Below are 23,052 nucleotides of genomic sequence, written 5' to 3'. Positions count from 1 at the left end.
CGAGCTGACCTGAATCTGACGCGTATCAGCCGGGTAATTAGCGAAGATGTCAGGTGAATGCTAAACATGGAGAAGTCATTCCCTGTCAATTAAAAGTTATTTTAAACAGTCAGTCATGGCGAAGCAGTACGATATTTTGTTCCGGATTCTCCTACTCGGAGATTCAGGGGTCGGCAAGACGTGTATGCTGCGCCGCTTCACGGACAGAGAGTTCGATACAGGACATATCTCCACCATCGGTAAGAAATAATACAATAAGCCATTCGAGACGTTTGACGTCTGTCCTTGTAACTCGCGGATGTGAACCACTTGCCGAGCCAACACGAATTTTAGACACTCATTTGTGAACTCTGAATGTGAACTGCCACTACGGGTTTAAAGTATTTTTTCGCGTGAAGCTATGTTTACTTTTTGCGGAGTGGGGAAAAGTAGCTCTACTTGTTGGCCCGGCATGTTTGGTCGTGACTGCCCTCGGGTGTATGCGCGCGCACGCAGGAGAGAGCTATTTTCCAATTTCCTTATGGATAGATTAAGAATTAACTCTCAATTAGCAGCATAGTGACATTTTTTCCTCTCCAGGTTTACATTTAATCCTATTATGTGTTGGAGAGGGGAAGAATATGTGAGAAGGTGTGTTTGGCGAGATGTTTGAATAGTCATAATTTTTGTCATTGCAGTAACAGTATGCATGAGAAACCTTGTCGCTTTTCTAAAGCTAAGCCTTTTGCTGAATTAATTTGTAACGCCTTCTGTGGCATACCTTTTTAAAGTGCTTAATAGATAAGCTGTGTGAGAGAGACCGAGTCGTGCGGTATGTATGTGAATAACGGGCTCTTTGGTACAAGAGATGGATTAGTGACTTCGTGGTTGACAGAAAATTAATACAGTATTTACATTTTTTGTGTGGAGTTTGGTTGTAAATACAGTACAACATAAAAGTAAGTGAAAATATACTGTACTTCACTATGGAGAAATTATACACTGAACAAACAAGTGCTTATTGTGCTTTCACTTTAAGTGAGAAGGGAAGAAGTCTCCTTCCAAAATACCATAATTCTTAATATGTTTTTCTTTAGTCTATTTTCCACTTATTTTTTCATGTATTTTTTTCACCCCCCCCCCCCCAAAAAAATAATCCAGGGAAACTTGCCTTTTTTCCACGTTAATGAGGTTAAGGCAGTTGTTTGCGAGAGGCGCGCGTGTGTTGTGTTTGTGTGTAAGCGGAACTTCCGCTTGCACAGACAACAGCTTGCTTCCGTGGGGAGTAGACGTCGCATTTTTTTCGACACTCCAATGCTGTACTGCAAATCATATATACAAATAAAATTATCATAAATGTTGTGACACGTTCATCAGAAGTGTAGACAGACAGACAGACGCCGTGAGAGCTTTATGTACAGTATATGTATATAAGCGGAACCTGCTGACACATGACAGCTTTCTTTTCTATTTGCTGCTGCGGGAGGAGACATCGTGTTTACATTTGACTCAACTGGGTCTAAAAATGTGCTCCAAAGCTGCCCGGTGTCCATGTTTCAGCTTCCATTCAAAGACACAACGATCGGCCTGCGATTGGCTGGCAACCAGTTCAGGGTGTCCCCCACCTACTGCCCGAAGACAGCTGGGATAGGCTCCAGCACACCCGCAATCCTTGTGAGCACAAATAGATTAGAAAATGGATGGATGGACAATGATAGGCAGAACCCTCCTTTTCAAGTTGTTAAGTGCAATTATTCAGTTCACCCTAGTGGTAAGCAATGACGATTAATCAAATATGACAGCGATTCCAACATCAGGCAAATATGCTGCGTGCAAGAGGCAGATGAAATGACGAACTTGTTCTCGCTCTGTTGACATACTGTAATCCAAAAAGGGAATTACACATGTCTGTCGTTCCCATGGCTTCTATAAAGAAACTTTGTACTTTGGAAGCTGGTTGGCAACTAATCACATCAGGATTTTATTAGTGCAAGGGGTGGTGGGAAAGCAAGTGTTTTTACACATTATTACCAACAAATATTAAACTATATTAAAAGTGATTTGTTTTAAATGACACTAAAATTCAACGATACAGGGGGGCAGAGCCACGATATAGTGAGGGGGGGGGGGGGGGCAGAGCACTAAAAAGAGTGACCGGTGAGAGTTGAGGTGTTGTCTGATGTTTTTGATTTTTGATGCTATTTTTGTTACATTTCCTCTTGCTTTTCTTCCTCTCCGTGGTGCCATCACCCAGCAGAAAATACAGTTGCTGTCTCCTTGTAAAGTCTCAATGATTTAAACAAAGGCTCTTATAAAAGTGTCTCAGAGCACCCATAAAATGCTTGCAAACTCAGTCGTGCATGTGCAATTGAAACCAGGATCTCTTCCCCGGTTAGCCAGAATGAGTTTTGCTAACTTCGGTCATCTGTACAGTATTGACTGATTTATATTAAATTTTCTTTTTTTAGGTGTGGACTTTAAAATGAAAACTCTAGAGATAGATGGAATCAAGGTGCGGGTGCAAATATGGTGAGTAGTTTTATTTCTTTCAGAATTGACTTATTCATTTTGTTTGCCCGCCTGTGTGATCCTCTCTGGTTGTTTTCAGGGACACCGCCGGTCAGGAACGCTATCAGACTATTACGAAACAGTACTACAGGCGTGCACAGGTGACTTTGCCAAACTGATGTGAATTATTAATATTGATTCTTCCACAGGCAAACTTGACTGACTCACCTACCTGTTTTTTAGAAACGAAACCTTTGCCTCATATTTAATGAACAATTGGTCCACGATGCTACTTTATATTAATGTTGTGCATGATGGTGGTACTTGGTGTAAAACATTTTAAGACACGGTTTCCTCTAAGAACAAAAAAATATGGAGAGATTTTGTATATATACATCTCTGAAATTAACGTTATTCACATTTTTTCTCAAGCTGCTGCACCTCCCCAGAAGTTCTGTGGCACTCCACACACATAACCGATTTCTACAAACATTTGTTAGCATTGTCAAATAGTTTGTTCCATTTCTCTTGATTTCGAAGCGACTATTGCATAAAGGCAGTGGTTTTAACTGTACCTAGCCATGAGCCTGACGAGACAAAATGAAGTTTCGGGATGTAAGCCCAGCAAGATCCTTTTTTGTGGCGATACGGTATTTTATTTTTTTCACTTAACATTCAGAAATTAGTTTTTGACATTTTTCTTCATGTCTTCGTGACTCATATGTGAATATTTTGATGACAAAATTCAGACATACTTGCTTTTACTCCCAGGGTATCGTCTTTGTTTATGACATCACAAGCGAGTCCTCCTTTCAGCACATCGTCAAGTGGGCCACCGACGTTGACGAGGTAAGCCAAGCCAATATGAATCATATGTTGTAAATGGAGCGCAAATGACACCTCTCTTCTTCCTCTGTGGTGTCATCGCACAGTACGCACCGGAAAAGGTGCAGAGGATTTTGGTAGGAAACAAATCGGATGAAGAGCCCAGGAGGCGAGTAACCAGAGAAGAAGGAAGCAAGGTTGGACTCAACTTTTTCCTTATTGACACTTTTTTTGAAAATACTTCATTATTTTAATTTAGTACAGTCGAACCTTGTTACAACGTACCTCAAGGGATGAATCCGTACGTTATAACGGTAGTTCATTGTGACCATTTCCATTAAAATGGTCGCCAACTACGATGTATAATACAGTATCAACATTTGGGAAGAAGAAGTAGTATACTGTATGAAGAAAAAATGATTTTACAAGACGTGAAACAACTGTTGCTAAAGGTAACAAGAGAGAAGACATTGGAGGGCAGGGGAGATGGAAGGGAGAAATGGTCCTGTAAACTAAACCCGGTTAGCGTTGTTGTGGCGTGGTTTCAGCCAACGGTAATCCTTTTGTTTTTCATTTAAGAATTTTTTGCTAGCTCGCAGCTTTGGCCTGATTCATTCTGCAACGATGCAATGCCTGGCACATAGTGAGATGTGAGTGTTGCCACCTGAACATTCCCCTGTGACAATACTGACAAATCTATGACCTGTTCTGACACGAATCCGGGAATTCTGATTTGGCGTTAGTTTTTAAATGGCCAACTTGCTTCTCAATTTGAGTCATTATTGATTTGCGTACACAGTGACTATTGCTCTTAGACTGCAAGGGAAGCTCAGCTCCCCCCAAAATGCCTTCCGCGCCCCATAAAAGTGGTGAAATATGTGCTGCTGTCTATATTTAATTGACTAAATATTTGCCAGAATACCTTCATCTTTTGTTCAGAATCAAAGTGGGTTCCATGGTCCCAAATTTAGAGTGAACATGTTAACAGTCACATTCAGTTCTAAGATTTGGTGTTCGCAGTAGACTACTGTACAATGAAAATGTATTACATTTGATGTTTTAATCACGTGAAACAAATGCTTTCTATGCGAGTGTGACTTAAAATATCAAACTCAATGTTGCAGCTGGCAGAAAGGTACGGAATGGACTTCTTTGAGACCAGTGCGTCCACAAGCCACAACATCGACAAGGTAAGTACATCATCAACATCAAAAGTAAAGTAGAGGTGTGCACACGTACATATCCTCTAGGTATTCATATTATTTGTCTTTCAGTCATTCAGTCGAGTGACAGAACTGGTGCTGCAGGCTCACAAGAGAGACGTGGACAACCTGCTGGGATCTCTGGATGATTATTTAAACAAGGCCGGCCTGGACGAGAGTGGCCAAGATAAAGTCGGCAGCATTCAAAGAGTCTGTGGCTGTGCCAGAATCTTTTAAAACAGCATTTTCTTACTGCCTAATTGATTTTTTTTTCTTCTTGTCAACCTGCTTGTTTTGTTGGTGACTGTATCGGCGAGTGCATTTTAGCACGATCTGCCAACAGAAAGCAGTAACATACGACATCTACTTTCCCCACTTCTAAACCTGTTGCTTTCTTATCTTATTTATAGATTGTTAATTTATAATGCATTGCTGGGGTGTAAAGTGGGAGGAAAGCGATGAATTATTTAAACCTCAAAACTTGAGGCTTCACTCGTTTACAGATGCAGTCAATGTGATACTGCTCTTTGTTTATTCTCTTTCTGAATGTGGTACAGTGAACCACTGCTAATCGCAGAGACAAGGACCGAGCCCTGCCACAAATAGTGAAAATATGTGAGTAGTTGATGCCCTGCCCGACAAGGTTTGGCATTGCGTACTGATGCCATAAGAAGTGTGCAAATCTTTTTTTTTTTTTTCTGTCAGACAAGGCTGTGGCCATACTAAATGAAGCTGTTCCCCTTCAGTTCAACATAGTTCCTTGTCACCAGCATACCACAATATTGGAACAGTAGCGATATTTTTGTATTAAACATGGCTTTGGCTTGAGCACAAAAACAGCCTTTCACAGCGGATAATAGAGGATGAGTTTAAAAAAATATCTGAAACTAGTTGGATTTCTGAATGCCAAATCACAAATATGCAGAGGTTCACTGTACTTCTTATTTAACGTGACAGTGGCCGGCATTGCACTTAACTGACTATTGAAAGTCTCATGTGCTTTTTCTACAGATGCCATTTTAACTTAATGTTTGTTTTTAAAAAGTGCCTTGAAAACATTCAAGAATGAAATAAATGTTTATCAAGTAATCCACCTTTCATCACTGAATTGAGATAGAGAGTGAGTTTGGGTTTCACTGGGAGTTCATTTTCCATCACGTGTGGCAAAAGACTCTTGGAGATGTTAATTGTTTCATGGCTGATGTGGTTGCCTCTTAGTCTTTTATACTCTTTTGAAAATGAACTTTCCATACTACTGTAGTCCTGCATCACTTAAACAAGAAAAAAAAAACGACCTTAAAATTATGTTTTAAAAGTCTTTCACAGTTTTATGCACCCACTTGATAAGTGTATTGAATTTCTGGTGTGGATCAGTTTTCCCGCTCTGTCATCTGATCGCAGCGCCTCCAGTGAGTCAGGTAACCACTGGCCTGTCTTATCAGATGCTCCGACATCCCTTCAGCGCAAAGGCTCTCCTGTTCTGCTAAGGATGACATTCATCGCCAAGACCTTCTACGACCTGAAGGCCACCACACTGGATGGTGACTTGGTGGACTTCAATGTATACCGTGGGCGGGTGGTGCTGATAGAAAATGTGGCGTCGCTCTGAGGCACCACCGGCCAGGACTTCAGTCAGCTCAAGGAGCTCCAGGGCAAGTACCCTCATCGACTGGTGGTCCTGGCCTTCCCCTGTAACCAGTTTGGGTATCAGGTTAGTTGAGAAGCAATGTATTTCAACTGAAAGAGATAAGAGTAAACATCTCGGTGCTGGGAAAGGCAAATTAATTTTTGGACAAATTGTATTTATAACTCCATTTTGTTCTTCCTCGCCTTTGTTTTTGTGCTTTTTCACTGACTGCCACTAAACCCAATAGGGCAAGCTTTTCGCTTACGAAAGAATAAAATGAAGATAGCAAGAGCCAAATGATTTGCCACATCTGACAGTAACCCAAATAAATAATTCTCTTCTTCCAGGAGAATTGCAGCAATGGTGAGATCCTAAATTCCCTGCAACATGTACGTCCAGGTGGTGGATTCCAGCCCAATTTCCCCATCTTTGAGAAGTGCGATGTCAATGGAGCTAACGCACATCCTGTCTTCGCCTATCTCAAAGAGAAACTCCCCTATCCCGACGACGACCCCAACTCCCTCATGCAAGACCCCAAATTCCTGGTTTGGAGTCCCATCAGCAGGACCGATGTTTCTTGGAACTTTGAGAAATTCCTCATAGCACCTGAGGGAGAGCCGTTTAAACGATACAGCAGGAAGTTCCCCACGATTGACATAGAGCCTGACATTCAACGATTGCTAAAATTAACCAAATCTTAACAATGCAGACTTTTAACACCCCGTTTAAGTCTTATTTCATGAAGGTGATATTATGAAACTCAAAAGAGATATCATCTGAAGCTTTGTAAGCACTTAAATGAAATGGTCAATATCACGTTATTTTCAATTCGACCTGGTGTCGTCGACTTTGGACGGAGGTCAGAATGTCCCGTTGTCCATCACTCACATACACAACGGAGAAAGTCAGAATAATCGTAAAGTGAAATATTTGGATGAAAAACATGAGGCTATAAGACAAATAATCAAATGAAAAATTGAACTTGGAATATTACAATTTTGGTCAAGTAAGATTCCTCTTTATTTCTTTGTCTTAATCACTATAATATTTCAATAAAATAAAAGTTTTTGTATGACTTTTAAAATATAACTTACTATCTCAGAATACAAAATGCTCACAAAACAGCTATTTTCTTCTAAGAGTTTGGCTTTATTAAAGTAAAAATGTCACATTCTGCCCTATTACTTTTTTTTCTTTTTTTGTGACGAAGCTTCTTTCTTGCTATGTTACCTTATTACATTCTAAATTATTGTGCAGTTACTGGTAACACTACGGCTGTAATCATTTAAGATTAAATAATTTTCTCCAAAAAGGACTAAGATTACGATTTATGGTGGGAACATTATTGACGAGCCGTTCGTAATCTTGAAATGCCGTAAATCTGTTCTGTCGTAAAGAGTAGGCATCCTGTGTTTGGACACGTCGATAATTTATCTAGTGTTTCCCTTCTTCTGCCCAGCAGATGGTGCTCTATTCTTGACTTTAAAAAAATTAATATTCTCCGCACATATACCTTACAAAATAATTGCCGATAGGAATAACCCCTATAACGTCTGTTTCACAACGATTTAACATTCTTTTATTTTGTGATGCATGCTGACACAGTACGAACTGGTCTTAAAAATTAGGTACACTGACAGCCATCCAAAAAAAAGACATATGGAAAATTTACTGAAATAATGATCTAACCTAGTGGTTGGCAGGTTGGCCTCACAGTCTTGAGGTTCTGGGTTTGAGTCTCTGTGTTATGTATATCCCCATTAGCAATAAAGTTGGGTAAAACGTGAATAATTAAGCAAACACAATGACCTCTTAAATAAACCTGCAGTGTATTATATAGTCGAGCATGCTTACCACTGTGGAACATCGCCTTCGGCCCATTTATTGTCATAATCCACAATTCAGAGAGCAGCATGGGAAAATCACACGTGGTTGTCTTTGTAGCAGAATCCCTGGCAGCCACAGGGACAGGCAAACAAAACATTCTGAGTCAGAACTCGTGGTCGGATGCATAAGGCTGGAGAGAAACAGGAACAGGTAAACGTAATATGCCAGAACTAGGTGGAAGGCGGGTTGTAGCATTTTGCATGGATGAGTGTCAGTCAATCTGACACTGACTGAGTCATCCATAAAGCTTTGAATAAGTAGGTTTGGCTGACCGGCAGAGGTGGACATGGCTGACAAACTGTGACATATACTGGAGTGGTAAATCTAAATTAAATTTTAGTTGTAATGGGTGAAATTTGACCTGGAACAGTATACAAAAGAATGGCACTGGCATGTCTGTTTTTATTTATTTATTTTTGTTATTGGCACCTCGCTGGCCATGTCTTCTGTCTCTGATTGGTTGTTTTTCCTCAGGCATGGACGTTTCTTACAATTAAAAACGAAGGTGGGATTTGGAAAATTGCGAACTTCCACTTTTAACCCGTATTGACTTTTTCTGACATTTTATTGTTGTTGTGCCGTTTATTTCCAAAATAAAATTTGTCTCTTGCAAGGTTATTACAGTTCACAAAATCAAACAAAATAACTCAACAAAAAGTGAAAAAAACATGTTGGTGAAATAAAATTTGAACAAAGACGCTAAAAGGAAAGCTATTTTATGTTTATAAAACTAACCAAAATGAATTATTATTATTTTTTGTGAAAACGTTCTTTGTTTGTTATCATACATGGGGTTCATTTTAAATGTATTTATTTCGGTATTGCTAGGAAAGTTAGTTGTCAGTTGACAGTTGTTTGAGAATTGTCGTTTACTTTATTTCACAATTCTCGGTGACCTTTTTTTAATTCTTGCACTAAACACTCTACGTGTTGTACCAAAAAACTAACACTAAAACGAATAAGGTCTCACCTAAAATGAAGCACTGCATATACTGTAGATTATAAAGAGGACCGCAGACAATCAAATAGGAATTTTCGGTTAAGTTTGTTTCTTTCCTTTCTCCAACAACACACACGCTCGCGCGCTCGCGTACGCACAAACGCGAGCACTCCAGGTGAGCCCCTGTTGCCACGGGAACGTTTCACTTTGCGCCGCCTCTCGCGAGACTTGGGCGGATAGCAGGCGATAGGCAGGAGAGAGGCACGGAGAATGAGCTCATCCCTCCAGCAGCTGCATAGAGCAGCGAGGCAAAGCCTCAACTTTTTTTTCTATCAAACTTCTAAGTTGCTCCTCGGCCGAGATTTAAAAAAAAAACCCTAGCCGACCTGCCACGTTTGAGGGTTAAAAAAATACAGCGAGAGGAAGTGGACGAAAGAGGTCGCGTGTTGCTGCTTCATGTCAAGGACTTGTGGGAGCCAAATTGAACAAAAGGAAAAGCTTCGTATTGGTTTTACAGGCACAAGAAGAAGGAGAGAGAAAAGCCCCCCGCCCGGAAAGGAGAGAAGGTGAGTTGGGGGTGGGGGAAATTGGTGCATTTTGGTGGTCGCACTCACGTACACGTCTGGCGCCGCCACCGCGGGGAACGACGCGAATAAGGTGCAGTGATGAGTCAGTGTGGAAAACCTACCCGCGATTCCCTGAAATTTTAACTCTAAAGATGTTCGGTAGGGAAGCAACATCACTCGATGGCCACCGTTGCTGTCAAAAATCCGCATTGTCCCCAGCGATGCTCGCGGAGCCCATTCACAGGTGGTTCGATGAACGTTACATGGTTGTAGCTTGACTCGTGTGTGTAAGTTTCCATGCCATTTCCATAACATCTGTATTTTCCAGACAGCAAAGCTCGGGTATCAAAGTGACACATCCTAGTTATGATTGTGAAAATCAGACAAATGTGGAGTCACCTCATCATATTTTTATGTTCAACATATATGTGGGCATACTATGTGTCACTGTTTACTTCAAACTCAAGGGTCGTAAAAGCTGCACAGTTAAAATGAAGGATATTTCAACAAAAAGAATCTGAAATTCTACATAATAGAAAGCTGGGACAACCAAACAGTTAACATACAGCTAGTGTATGGTTCATCTTATGTTAGGAGGGAATTTGGTTGGAAAATGCTTAATAAGGATTTAAATGTCAGGTTTTTAGAACCGATTAGCAAGTTCAAAAAAATTAAAATCGATCGCTGGTCCCATCTGAAGATGGACCAATCCATCTATTTAAAGGCCTTGTTCATTTACTGTACAGTCAACTACCGCTATTCGTTTGATTGATTCGCAAATTATTACATTGCAACCAATCACCGGTTTGGGATAAAATACAATGCAATACTTTAAAGTGAAAAATATTGCAATTTTCAGCTCAAATGAAAAGAGCATATCAAGAAACATGGCCAGAGACACTTTATTTGTTTTAGGGGGCCACAAAAAAATATTACGGTGAGCTGTTTTGACACTTGCTCACGAAGGCGTCTTGTGCCGTATGAGTTATTTTCTAAACATGCCTGCTTGATTGCGCTTGTGAATGCTGTGTAAGATGGTTGACATGTTTTCAGTTATTCTCTAAAAATGCATTTTGCTCCTTTTTTAATGGTCCCCTGTTATGAGTGAGAAGGCCCTTCTTGATGAATAAGTCAGGCCACAGCAGTGCTCACGTCTGACAGAGCTGCAAAGATGTGGCAATGCAGCACCACATAGCAAACATAGCTTTTGTTCAGGTAGTTGGAACTACGCCACTGTGCCAACCTCTCGGTCCCCCAGTGCTTGAAAGCACTTAAAAAAAATCTTATGTAACCCAGCCCTCTTTAAAAACAAAAACAAAAAAACCCCAAAAAAACAATTTCCCCTCGTCTACTTGAATCGCAGTGTCTGTGCCAGTGGAGCAAGGAAGAGGGGCAACTTTAAGTTCAGCTCTAGACAAGGATCAAGCATTTTTGGCATTCTTTTGAAGGCTTAGCTTGAGCCACAGTGGCTTGATTTATTACACTGCCATCTTCACTTGTGACTCTAATCTCCGCTTTATCTGCTTTAATTGTAACCGTTCATTCACATGGCATTTTTCTCTCTTTCTTTTTTTTTTTTTTTTGCTTGATTTATATGGGCTTCTCAGGGAACCATAAACAGCTGTTGCGTATCACAGCAGAGGAAAGTATGTATTATTTAATATTCCACAGGGCTTTGCTTGCCATTCAAGGTTAGGAAAATACAGCATTGTTCCGGCTGGTAAGATCATGTTGAGACTAGTCTGCAGCCACAGCAATAGGACTCCAGAGAGACTTGATCAAGAAAATTCCAGCAGATATTTAAAGACGTCCTGCTACCTGTAGATGAGAACTTACAAGCCAAAGACCAAAAAAAAAACTGCTGTGTGAGTAGGCTATACATTCACGAACATTTTGGGGGGAAAATATGCCTCTGAAATCAGTTGAGCCATCATTGTGTGTTACTTGAGACTTCAATGCAGTGCATTTGCAGTTCTAAACCTGCAAGCAAGATTTGAATGTAGCCTGCCTCACTTCACTACCCCGCCCTCCCCCCATTGAGTCTATGAGCAAAACTACGCCCCTCACTTACATGCAGGAGACGTTGCATTGTACATGGCGTGCACTCTAAACCAACTGACGAAAGCCTCCATTTGGACAGTGTTAGCATGACTTATTGTTATGAAGTGTAACTAGTGCTCTAAATACCAAGTCTTCTCGTTTTGAAGTTCTATTTTGTGTTCAAGGGACCGGCCGATAAACGGCTGGCCGATTTAATCGGCTGATCTGAGCTCATTTCAAAGCTCATTTAAAATATACGTTCAGTCCTAGCAAAGATAATTTAATTCAAACATTCCCCCACCCCAAAAATGAAAAAAAAAATCTCAGTTGTGAATTTAAACAAGGACAAAGTATTGTAAAACAGTCAAATGTTCTGCCTGGAAATGATCTTTATTGTTGTAAGCGTTCAGGGACCTAAAAGGAGTTAGTTTATTTATTAGGTGTTTTTTCATTATTTGGCCAATTAACTCATTCACTCCCAAAGACGTTTTTAAACGTCTTTTCAGACTTGGTCCAGAATTGGCGGGTACTGAATGAGTTAATCAATTATCAGACTTTTATTAGGTCAAATATCAGCATCGGCCCAGAAAAAAAAAATCATATTGGTCAGGCCCTATTTTGGAATCTATAATCAATTAAAATTAGGTTGACAAACTTACCTGTGAAGCAGAAATGTGACTCTTTCCACGTCACTTCTAAATCTTACGCTGCCTGTAGTCCTTCGCTCCGCTTCTGTTTGCTAATCTTATATTCTGTATGGTAGCGGCCAACGAGTGCTGAGCGTTTTTGAATATTCTGGCGGCATATATTCCACCATCGTTTCAACCGAGCTCCAGAAGCCCAAGGTAACAGGTCAGCGCGAAGCTGCTGGGCGACACGAGAGTGCATGGCAAATGATTGACACCTCGTCAATCAGGTCTTCTGTCTCTAATTCGCTGGCTTCAAATTAATTCCACACGTGTTGGGATTTTAACGCTTTTGCGATGCCAACGCAACAAAATTGTACAGTGTGCGTGCCCATAACGAACAGCCGTCAGATAAGATGAATTGGCAGCAAAAAGGCCGCAAACTCTCATGTTTTTCCATCAAAACAAAGACTCAGTCTCCAGACTTAATTCCTTGACGACGGGCGTTTTTTTTTCAATATTGACTCGAAGAATTCTAACTTCTCGCATGACAACATAGCGTCGTTTGGTTTCACATGCGCTTTTATCAGATGTCGCGAGGGAGGTTCCTGTTGCTAAATTGAGACGACGTTGCCATTGTCTGTTGAAGGGGGAATTGCTCGAGCAAGGCAACAAACAACAAGAGGAGCTTTGTGCCGCGTTACAAGTGAAGTGGCCACTCCGGAATGTGTGGGATGCAATTATCTTAAGTGGCCATCCCAAAATGCTTCAATGAACTGATTACATTATATAATGAATAATGGGATCGCTATTGTCGTTTTTTTAAGTGCGGGAGTCTTCAGTTACCTTCGATGATTACGCTTGGCTAAGCTCAATCGGTAGAGCAGGTTCAAATCCCGGCGGTTTTCAGAGCGAAGCTAGCCTTGTTTCTGAGTAGCTGGTTCCATTCTGGGGATTCATGAAGTACAGCGGTGCCTTGACTTATACATTTCATGCGTTTGTGACCAAGCTCGCAACTTAATTTACTCTTGTATTAAATCAGTTTTCCATATTGAAATGTATTAGTGCTGGAACTAACTCATTATTCTAATGACTGATTAATGCATTGATTATTTTGATGAATCCGATTTTTTTTAACTTGGTTTAATTTCCCTCCTTTTATTTCAAAGCAGGGTATCATTTCAAATTGACTCAGTAGAAAATGTGAAATGATAAACTGATGATGATTGAGTTTCTGTTTCTGTTTTGTTTTGTTTGCAAATGTCTGAAGAAAGATAAAAAGATAATCAGTCTGCTTTGAAGGAGGGCTCCAGAAATCAGAGAATGGTTCCTGTTGAGAGGGCCAAAATTCCAAGAAAAGATCTCTGAACAAATAATTAATTCTCAAAACAATTACCGACTAATCGTTGGATCTCGAAAATAAGCAGTGTGACAATGGGCCGATATCTTTGTGGAATGTTGTGAAAAACGTGAGTGAGCGAAATTTGTCACATGGCAACTGAAATCAATTGAAATTCTGTTAAATTGTTCCAGCAAACAACCACCACCAGATTATGTTTTGCTTAAAAAGACAAGAAAACATAATAAGGAGAACGTAAATAAATGAACAGGATTGATAAAGTGTCACCAAGCAGAAATCCATGCACAGACTACTGTATATATTATTCAAGTTTTGATGTGAGCCTTTTACTCATGAAAATGACAAAAGCTGACATCAATGAGCATCTGACAGATATGAGTCAGCCTGTCAGTGAAAAAGTCAAATGACTCCACGATGACCTCAGCTGGCCGCTCGCTGGTGGACATTGAGGCTTGATGGCTTTGACTGTAATGAGGTGTGACTATGGCTTTCCTGCCTGTCTCACGGTCGGAATGCTACGCTTTTGTCCTCGTCGGAACCGTCCTCCGCGCACCAGCCCAGAGCCGAAAGTGCGCGGCTGTGCGACGACAATTGCGATGATGTCATCCCTTTCATTGCGCTGTCACAGAATAAATGCATGCAAAGGACACGTCCACCCTCCATTCCGCCCCACCTGCTATATATTCGGGAAGTTTAACCCGGCAGAAACGCACAACAATCCAGGCGTGTTTTGTAGGGGCGGCGGGTTGTTTTTGGCATCCCCGGCTTCTCTTGGTGGTCTCTTAATTGCTCTGAAGTGAAAAATCTCATGTTGACTTGTTCCCATCATCCCGTGCCCAATTTTAAAACCCACTGCCACAATTATGCAGAAATCCCACGGTAACTACCCCCCCCCCTCCCGTTTTCTCCTCCCATAAGACCGCATTGATGCCGAAAATAGATGATGGCGATGGAGAAAGAAGCCAATGGAGCAAGGAACCACTTAAAAGAATGTGAGAGAAAGTGAGACGAGCACAAGGAAGAAAAACAACTCTCCAGAGTGAAATCTGGCGTTTTGGACGATGATGATCATCTGCCGCCGGCAACTTTCTGACACGCTCGTTATTGTCTGGACATGTCTGCCAGTTGCTACACTGTCTCTCTCGTTTGGCCTGCGCACACTCCCTCTCTGGAACACATTACACACACTTCTGAGGAGAATCCAAACACGAAGAAGCAGAGTTGCAGGCTTGCGTCTCATGCCGAGCCCATGTGGGCCGTCGTGGAAAATAATTCGGCAAAAAAAAAAGAAAAACACAGAGGTTTTTCTGTTGTCCCCGCGGTGGGCCGAAATTCGAGAAGGAGGCAGGAATGCATGAGGGCTTGTTCATGACTGAGTTTGAAGAAAGATCGCGACGTATAGACAGGTTGGTTCAGCTCATCTTCATTCCTACTCGGTCGTCGCGTTCAGGTGCGACATGTGATATTGTCGTGTAGTATCGGAGGAATGCTAGCACATGGCTGCTTGTTCAAACACGACACTTGCCACCGAGTACACTCATGCCCAAGGTTGTGTTCCCAATTCCACATCCTCTGCCTTGCATTTATTTCCACCCTTTGACTTCCTGTTCTGCTCTTAATACCGCTAGGATAGAATGAGACCGGGGTAATTCAAAGGCTTCCTTTCCTCAAGTTTGATTGCTTTTCAAGCAGTCGCAGGTGGACTCAGGAGAACGTCCCTCTATTATAAAGCAGTGGGAAAGCGTATGAAGGACCTACAGGGGTTTTTTTTTTTTTTTTTGAGGAGCAGTCACTTGGCTTATTTTATTGCTTTGACTTGCTGGAAAAATTTGTGCTGTGAGCACAAGATGGTGGCAAGGAACTCAACTCGCACAGAAAAAGCACGTTTGGAAGATAATCTCACGTAATTTTGCCTTGGCAAAGTCCGCTAGTTTAATGCTAACACACAATGTAAAATGCCCATAGATGGGCAAACAAAGCGCATCAATGGGAACTCTAACTAGCTAACTAAAATTGGCATTTCCATTCATTTCAGTGTGTAAAGATGAGTTGAGATGTGAGTGTTTTGAGTTACGAGCATTATGAACCAAATCAAGCTAACTGAATCCACCGCTGTCTCTCCATCAGAGGTGAGAAAAGCTGCCGCAAGGTAATTTCCGACAAAATCATCAGGGCTGAACCGCCACGTGAATCGAAACAACAACGCGCGATGCTAAAACAGCAAGCCCAAGCAAATGAAAAACACCTTATCAGTCAAAATTTTTTTCACATCAGACTGAGGATTTTTGAAGACCCGAAGCTTGCGTTTTTTCCAATCATATTTGAAGGTTACAACATCTCGAAATGGGGTCTTTAGCCGTGTTATTCCAGGTGGACAGGTCAAATAGGGCCCCTTCATAACAAACATGGCTGCTTTCCCACAGTCTTTCCTCTGTGCCTGCCTGTTTCCTGCACAATTCATTGATGTGTTCCTGGATACGCGCTAGCACAACAGAAAATTGGGCGGTATGTGTGAAGCGTGGCGTGCGCAGGCGAGAATGTGAGACGCAGGCCTGGACCGTTCACCTCCTCCGGGCTTTTAATGCTCGCTAGTGCTGTGTCTTTGTGTACAAGTGACACTTTGCTGTCCTCACCGGGGAGGAGGTGAGGTGTTGCCATGTCACTCACTGTTGACGCGATACTTGCCCGGAATGCTAATGGGGTGCTGGTTGCCCTCGGCTGTTTTGCTACTAGAAAGAGACAGCGAGCATCTCTGATGTGCTATCTTGTCATCCGTGCGGCAATATTAGATTCTGACAGCGTGGTAAACATAAGCAAAAACGTTGCGGTATCACAGCATTAAAATTACAGCTCAACAATTTGCATTTTATGAAATATTTGGCTAGAAACAGCTTTTCCACACTGAACTATTTTTAAATAAAATGGAGACTCTTTAGTCCAGAAGAAATGTGCATCATGTTAATTTTAAATAAATACATAGATAAATGTTGACATTCTTCTTCTGCTTTAATTCGTCTTAGTAAGTCACAGTGTCCCATCCCTCTTGAGTTATATTTAGCACAGACCCGTGGGCTCCGCATGTTGTCCAGTAAAAGCAAAAAGGCATCTGTTTTCAGTATCTCGTCTTTTTCTCTCTCTCTCTCTCTGTTAAGCACTGAGGAATGGGGAAAGGGGGGGGGGGGGTCATTGGAGGCAATTAACTTCACAGAGGCGGCTTGTTTACTCAGCTCTGCAAGCAGCCAATTATATTTTGCTCTGCTCAAAAAAGAAAAATAGAGCTCATTACAGGTGACAGACAGTATCAGTGGTTATTGAAGCCTTGATTTTATTTATTTATTTATTTATATTAATAATGAAATGAGAGGCCTACGCGTATTGTGGTGAAACGAATCCTCAAGTAATTCGGGTTTCTCGATTTAAAAAACATGTATACTGTTTGAGGATTTTTTTTTTCTGACTGCGGTGATCATTTACTTAATTTGTACCGTCAGAAAGTCAAGGCAGTCGCAAACGACACTCGTTCATATCATAACATGACGCCAACATGCTGCAAAGACCAACTTCAAAATAAGAGCTTTTTCAATCATAAAAGGGCATCAATGCCGACAGCCTGACTACGTTACAGTTTGTCCCAATTCTTCTTTAACAAACTAGGCTTCCTCAAATGTGCTGTTTGAGCAGGCAAAAGTGCTCCTGTGATATTTTGTGAAATATCTTCTTTGCTGTTGTGTATTGTTGATCTTTAAACAAGCTGAAATATATGTAATCTGCATACTTGATCATTTTATAGAATTTGATAGAAAGAAAAATTGTCAGGCAATAAAATCAACGATTCCTTGGACGCAATACTGTCAGTAACGGTCGCAAAAGATCCTGATAATATCGTACTGTGAGTTGGTCTTCGTTTACTATTTCTAGGCTTGAGTGAGAGAAGGGACCAAAACAAAAACAGCAGTTCCTGGGACATCTCAGATTTTGCCGCTCTCACATAATCGCAGCATTAGTAGGCTTTGTGTGTGTTTAATGAAAGCAGAAATTGTGCAAACGCTGCATCCCTGGATCGCTGCCTTAAATGTCAGGCGGCTTGTGTTGGAACCAGCTTGTGACCGCGATAAACCACAGCGGCAGAGCTTGCATGTGCCTCTGAAGGCCAATCGCATCCATCGGCACTGTTCTTTCTCCAGCGCGGAATGTCATTTAGTGGAAAGCCGCAGTTACGCAATACTTGCTGACTTCTTGCAGTCCGACCAACTGGCTGCGTTTGACTTGATGAGCTCTGTGGCCTGTCTTGACAGGAGTGGAAATGCACTGCACGAGGCGGCCACATGCCAACTGCAGTGACTGCCTGTTCGCGTTAAGGTGTATGTCATTGTGTCCTCATCAAGATGGAGCTTATTCGAAAAGATCCAATTAAGAGAGCAAGACTGACAGATAACTGATGGATCCGTGGGTGGAGGGGGGGATGCCATCCAAGGTCTAAGAGACAACATAATGGCATATGTATAAATATATTTTAGAAATGTTTTTATATTGTAGCTCAGAAGAGAAATAGAAGAAAGTTCAACGTACCAGCAAATGACTGAAGTGCTGACAGTGAACCGCATATTCTAAATTCACATTATTTTTCTGTGGAACATATTTGCTGAAAAACTGTGCTTTTTTCCAAAATGTCCCTAAGATGCCACAATGTCACCAAAGCTTTGTCTAAATAAGGTTTGATGTCAAGGAAGTATAGACTAGAGCTGCGGACATTGACGTCACGCATCCCACAATGTACTGCACCAAATGTAAAGAATGCCATTTTGGCCGGTTGAAAAAACCTTGGCGCTAAATTTGCTTCATTGCAATTTGATTCCCTCCCACTGGTGACCGTTTGAGTTGCGGGAGTTGTCTGCCTCAGTGAATCCACCAGGCAGGCGTCCAGTAAGCAGCCAGATGCTGACATGCTAGCCAGGAAAAGGCTGCTTTGCTAACGTAGCTTACCGAAAACCCTAACCTTTTCATCGGCTTTGTTAAACCACCGTTCAAGCAAATGAATGTCATTTGAATTTGTTGGAAAGTATTTTTAGGTGCTACTACTTGCCTTCGTGACCCTTGAATGTCTGCCGCATAAACTGAGGCAGATGAGCACAGGCAAAAGCCGGTCAAGGTCGCCAGTTTGTTCACGTTGGTGCGTTCCTGTGAGCCACCCTTTTTCCACCAAGCATCGGAAAAGGATTAAAATGTGAAGTGATCCTGTCAACAAAAGACTTGTAATGGTCAGACTGACTGATTTAATTCCTCAATTCTACATAATCACTGATATGCTAATTTTATCATTACTCTCAATTATAAACCATTTGCTACTGTCCTCCTAGCAAGGCAGTGAAAACAAATGAGTCACATGAGGTCCGTCCTCGATACATATTGACTAATAGACAAGCTTTGTATATCAAGGAGGAGCTCATTTTAGCCTGGGGTGTTTGTGGAGGTTCCACATGACGATCAGTCATCCCTGGACTTGGTATGTTAAAACTAAAAACAATGCTAGCAACAAAGCTTAGTGTGTCTCTAGTAAGCATGAGCGCTTTGATCTGTGCAGAAACCTCAGGGACATAATGACAATTTAGATGAGCAGAACGTAATATTTGAGTGGATGTTTGTCACTAGAGGTCATGTTTTGCTGAACCGACTGATGCACGCACGTCAAAATCGAGTGGGTAAGCCCACTGCGAGTTATGCTAGTGTCAAGGTCAATTAAGATACAGTTCTTTGTCAACACATCACAAGCGTGTCCTGTGCCCCCCCCCCCCCCCCCACCAAGCTTTGATTACGCCATCTTTCATCTCATCATCTTGTCCCATTTGGTGAGCATGAGGGTATATTAATCCCAGTGTCACCTTGACTTGCACCTGCCTGACGAGCTCGCTTTGTTTTCTTGCTCTCTCAGCAAACCAGTCTCTCTTCGATGGGGAGTCTAAGCGCCATTAAAAAGCATTACGACTCAAGCTACGTTTATCTCCTTTATCAAATTAGTTGTAGGTGCTTTTTTACCCTGATTGTGAAGCAACTGTTGATTGATGGGAACTCCAAGGGGCGCACGGAGCGTCTTCAGCTGCAATAGATGTGATTTCAATTGTCTGCTGCTCATGTTTGTCGCCACTTCTCAGCAGCTTCACGACCTTTGCCGAGCGGCCTAATCAAACAATCGCAAGCTCGTCTGCTTTCGCAACCGCACCATGCCACAACCTGCCCGGAAAGACCTGATATGTCAGAGAACAAAACAACAGTATATTCGTGAAGAATTCCCTGATTAGAACTGGCTTTCAATAATGTTGAATGTATGTGTATGTGGTAAGCGGATCGGAAAATGGATGGATGGAAATCTTGACTGAGAGACTAATATGTTTGTGTGTCAGGTAGAAGCTAAATGTAGCTTGGCATGTAAGTGGAAGTTTGGAGAATCGTCCACATGTGCATATATACATGCACCTCACCTGAATTTTTTTCAAAAGTAAACAATCTGTAAGTCATATATTTTTACAGGTAATCTAGTAAAATGTCTTAATGTTGTAAAATGTAAAGATTATTAGGGTACTGCACACATAATTATTAAAAAATAAAAGCAACAACAGCCAGAAATGGGGAATTAATGTCACAGTAAGCTATTTGACAAAGGAGAAAGTATTTCCGTTCATGGCATCACATCTGAAATGGCTCAGTAGAGCAGCGAAAGAAACTAGTAAAAATCATCAGGTTGAAAACAGCCATTCTGGGGTTTTTTTGTTTTGTTTTTTTAGGAAATGTATCTTACCTGCACCGCTGTCATTTGTAAGCAGATTGTGTGACCGAAACTACATTTTCAAGCACTAATATCTTTCATTTACGTCGTGATAGGCCTTGGATACTTGAGGGTTTTATTCAAGAAGCATCTGGCGTATTATCAATTTGATAAACTGGATACATTCAATGCATTGACTTGGCTTTAAATATGAGGTCCTTGTTTTGTTTCCCCCCATACGTTCACAGGCAGTGGATGTGAAGCTTGGGGGCAATACACGGCTTCTAAACATCGCAGACTTTTGTCGTATTGACACCTCTGCGGTGAGAATGTGTCGAGTTACCGTCAACTGGCCCCTGCCGCTCAGAAGCGGTTGTATGCTGAAGAACCAGTTGACCTATGAACTCTTACTTGGACTTTGGGGTAAAATCTGATTGGCTTTCATGGGAGTAATACAATGCAACTTACTTCACTTTCAAAGTCAGTTTAAAGCTTAAACTGAGAGATGTCTGAAGTGAAGAATTATTATTTATTTATTTTAATATTCTATTTATATATAATCGTCTGCGGAGATTCAAGAAAGTAAACGTGAGGTTTAGAAAGCACACATATCAAATTGAATAAATAAATAAGTACATAAAGTGCAGACACTTGAAAAATGAATTCAACCACAGTAACGGATATTTGTACTTGATTACTTCCCACCACAGTGGAGTAAATGTGCTGAACAAAATAGGTTTGGTTTCGGATTTCAGATGTCCTCCCCTCTTTCCCCCTTTTCTTTCTTTTCCTTTTTTTTTTTTTTTTTGTGGGCTGCACCATAGCCCTCGTCTTGTGAATCACAGGCGGCAACCGGTTCCCCCAGCCCTCCGTCGTGCATCAAGACTGTTAATTATGCTGCTTCATCTTCACGTCTTTGCTTTTTTAATCCTGTACTTGCTGAAACTGTTTCATCCTAAAATGCACTTAAGTCAACAGAGGCGATTGACGAGCCTTTTGCCAAGCATGGCATATTTGTTTCGTCACAAATGAATAGATATTAGTTAAGAGAAACGCTCGTGAGAAGCCCCACACCACACTGAAAGAAAATACCACTGCAGAGGTACGACTGCCACAAATGAGGTGGCAGTTTGGGTTGTAATAGGATTTTTCGAAGAAAAAAAATCATTTTAATTCATGGGTAATTTGCCTCTATTTAGCCATCAGCCTAACCAATAAGACCAGAACATTTATGTTTCATACATCGGACTTTGTTTTTGTTTAATACACAGATTAATGTATTACATTTGTTTCTCAAAAATGGGGGCTCATGAAAAAAACCCCACATATTAAAGTGCAATTGCAATATTAAGGAAAGAAAATTACTTAATCAATTGGATTTTTTTCCCGAATCATTTGGCTCTAAAAAGCCATCTAGAAAATGGATGGATCATTGTATTGTCACTCTAGATTCATGGAGTCAATCCTGTGAGAATAGTACCGTATTTTATGCACTACAAAGCGCAGCTTCAATGAATGACCTATTTTAAAACTGTTTTCATATATAGGGCACATTGTATTATAAGGCGCATAGAATAGAAGCTACAATAGCGGCTGCGGTTACACTATACATCCACTAGATGGAGCTACGCTAAAGGAATACAATACAATGCAAGCTTATTTATATAGAGACTTCACAACCGCTGCAGCTGTAACAAAGCCATTAGGACTGGTCACAAACACGGACATGAAACATAAATACAAATGGCGTTACAAAACAATAAATGAAAGACAAAGGTTATGAAGACAACTGATTCAACAAAAAGGCACAGAAACCTCGTGGGCTCACGTCCATAAGGGGCTAAATATCCTTAGAAGTCTTGCTTGTCTCCTTCTTCCTTCGTTTCCTCAGTAGTTAAGTATGCTTTTGGTGTTATCTTCGTTTCATCATGGCTGCGTAGAGCTCACGAAGTAGTTGTCTGTTTGAGTGTGTGTTGGCGAATGCACATGTCAATTAGTGTCGGGCAGAACCCTTTTAGATTACAATAGGGTTCCTGCTAATAATCCCCACTAGATGGCATAGGAACACAGACAGGGAAACAACGCAATGGGGAATATATAGAAACTATGACACCATATATAAGGCGCATCGGATTATAGGGCGCACTGTCGGCTTTTGGGAAAAGGGAATACTTTTAGGTGTGCCTTATAGTCGGAAAATACGGTACTCATCTTTTTAGAAATCAGGTTGTTATATCAATAACGGTTGAAAGAAAGAAGGAAGTTGCACACAAGCAAACAAAACCACTTTGACGAGAACAATGTGTCTTTGGCAGAGGTAACGATAAGAGCCCAAGAGATTTCACAAAGCCCAGCGGCACTTTCACTCAAAGAAAACAACATTAGCGGAAAAATCCCCATGCTATGCTCACCTGATGTAAGCGGTGCAGCCGGTTACAATGGAGTCACAATGTCTTTGGCCCCTCTGCCTCACTAGAAATGGTTGTCACGGCTGGTTTACTTCCGAAGGGCATCACGGCTGGGGAATTGTTGTATTCAATGTAGATTTTGAATGTCACCTCAAATGAGTTGGCCTCATTAGTGTGCCTCAGGGGCCTTGTTTATTACCGAGGACACTCATTACTCTGACTATCGTCTTTTTCTCCTAATGACGTATTCTACGAGCAGAGCTATTTCTTTTACTGCTGTAGCAAATAGTGTTGCCGTTAAGTTATGCAACATATAGTGCAGTT

General features: G+C 41.3%; 3 protein-coding genes across 5 annotated transcripts in view; all 3 read left to right on the top strand.

Moving 5' to 3' along the window:
* The first annotated feature begins 25 nt into the window (after positions 1–25).
* Positions 26–5,603, top strand: LOC147196356 (ras-related protein Rab-15-like). The gene is made up of 7 exons (XM_086127753.1): positions 26–239; positions 2,448–2,508; positions 2,588–2,648; positions 3,259–3,336; positions 3,420–3,509; positions 4,437–4,502; positions 4,587–5,603. The coding sequence occupies exons 1-7, from the start codon at positions 116–118 to the stop codon at positions 4,749–4,751; spliced, it is 645 nt and encodes a 214-aa protein (XP_085983879.1). The 5' UTR covers positions 26–115; the 3' UTR covers positions 4,752–5,603.
* Positions 5,604–5,978: 375 nt separating this feature from the next.
* gpx2 (glutathione peroxidase 2) lies at positions 5,979–6,842 on the top strand. Its single transcript, XM_086127754.1, has 2 exons — positions 5,979–6,225; positions 6,489–6,842. The coding sequence occupies exons 1-2, from the start codon at positions 6,004–6,006 to the stop codon at positions 6,840–6,842; spliced, it is 576 nt and encodes a 191-aa protein (XP_085983880.1). The 5' UTR covers positions 5,979–6,003.
* A 2,367-nt stretch (positions 6,843–9,209) lies between these two features.
* LOC147196354 (signal-induced proliferation-associated 1-like protein 1) overlaps positions 9,210–23,052 on the top strand; it is a 41,622-nt gene continuing 27,779 nt past the window's right edge. For 2 of the 3 annotated variants that reach the window (XM_086127418.1, XM_086127415.1), the window contains exon 1: positions 9,210–9,534. The gene's annotated coding sequence lies outside the window, so the exon portion shown is untranslated. Of the gene's footprint in view, positions 9,535–14,916; positions 14,967–23,052 lie in introns of those variants that run through there. The other variant, XM_086127417.1, reaches the window with a different exon arrangement.

Source organism: Hippocampus guttulatus, chromosome 13 (assembly GCF_054856545.1).
Source record: "Hippocampus guttulatus isolate MCC_2025c chromosome 13, RoL_Hgut_1.0, whole genome shotgun sequence".
Classification (NCBI taxonomy): Eukaryota; Metazoa; Chordata; class Actinopteri; order Syngnathiformes; family Syngnathidae; genus Hippocampus; species Hippocampus guttulatus.
The sequence above is the reverse complement of the archived record's forward strand: the minus strand, read 5'-3'. Positions and strand labels throughout refer to the sequence as shown.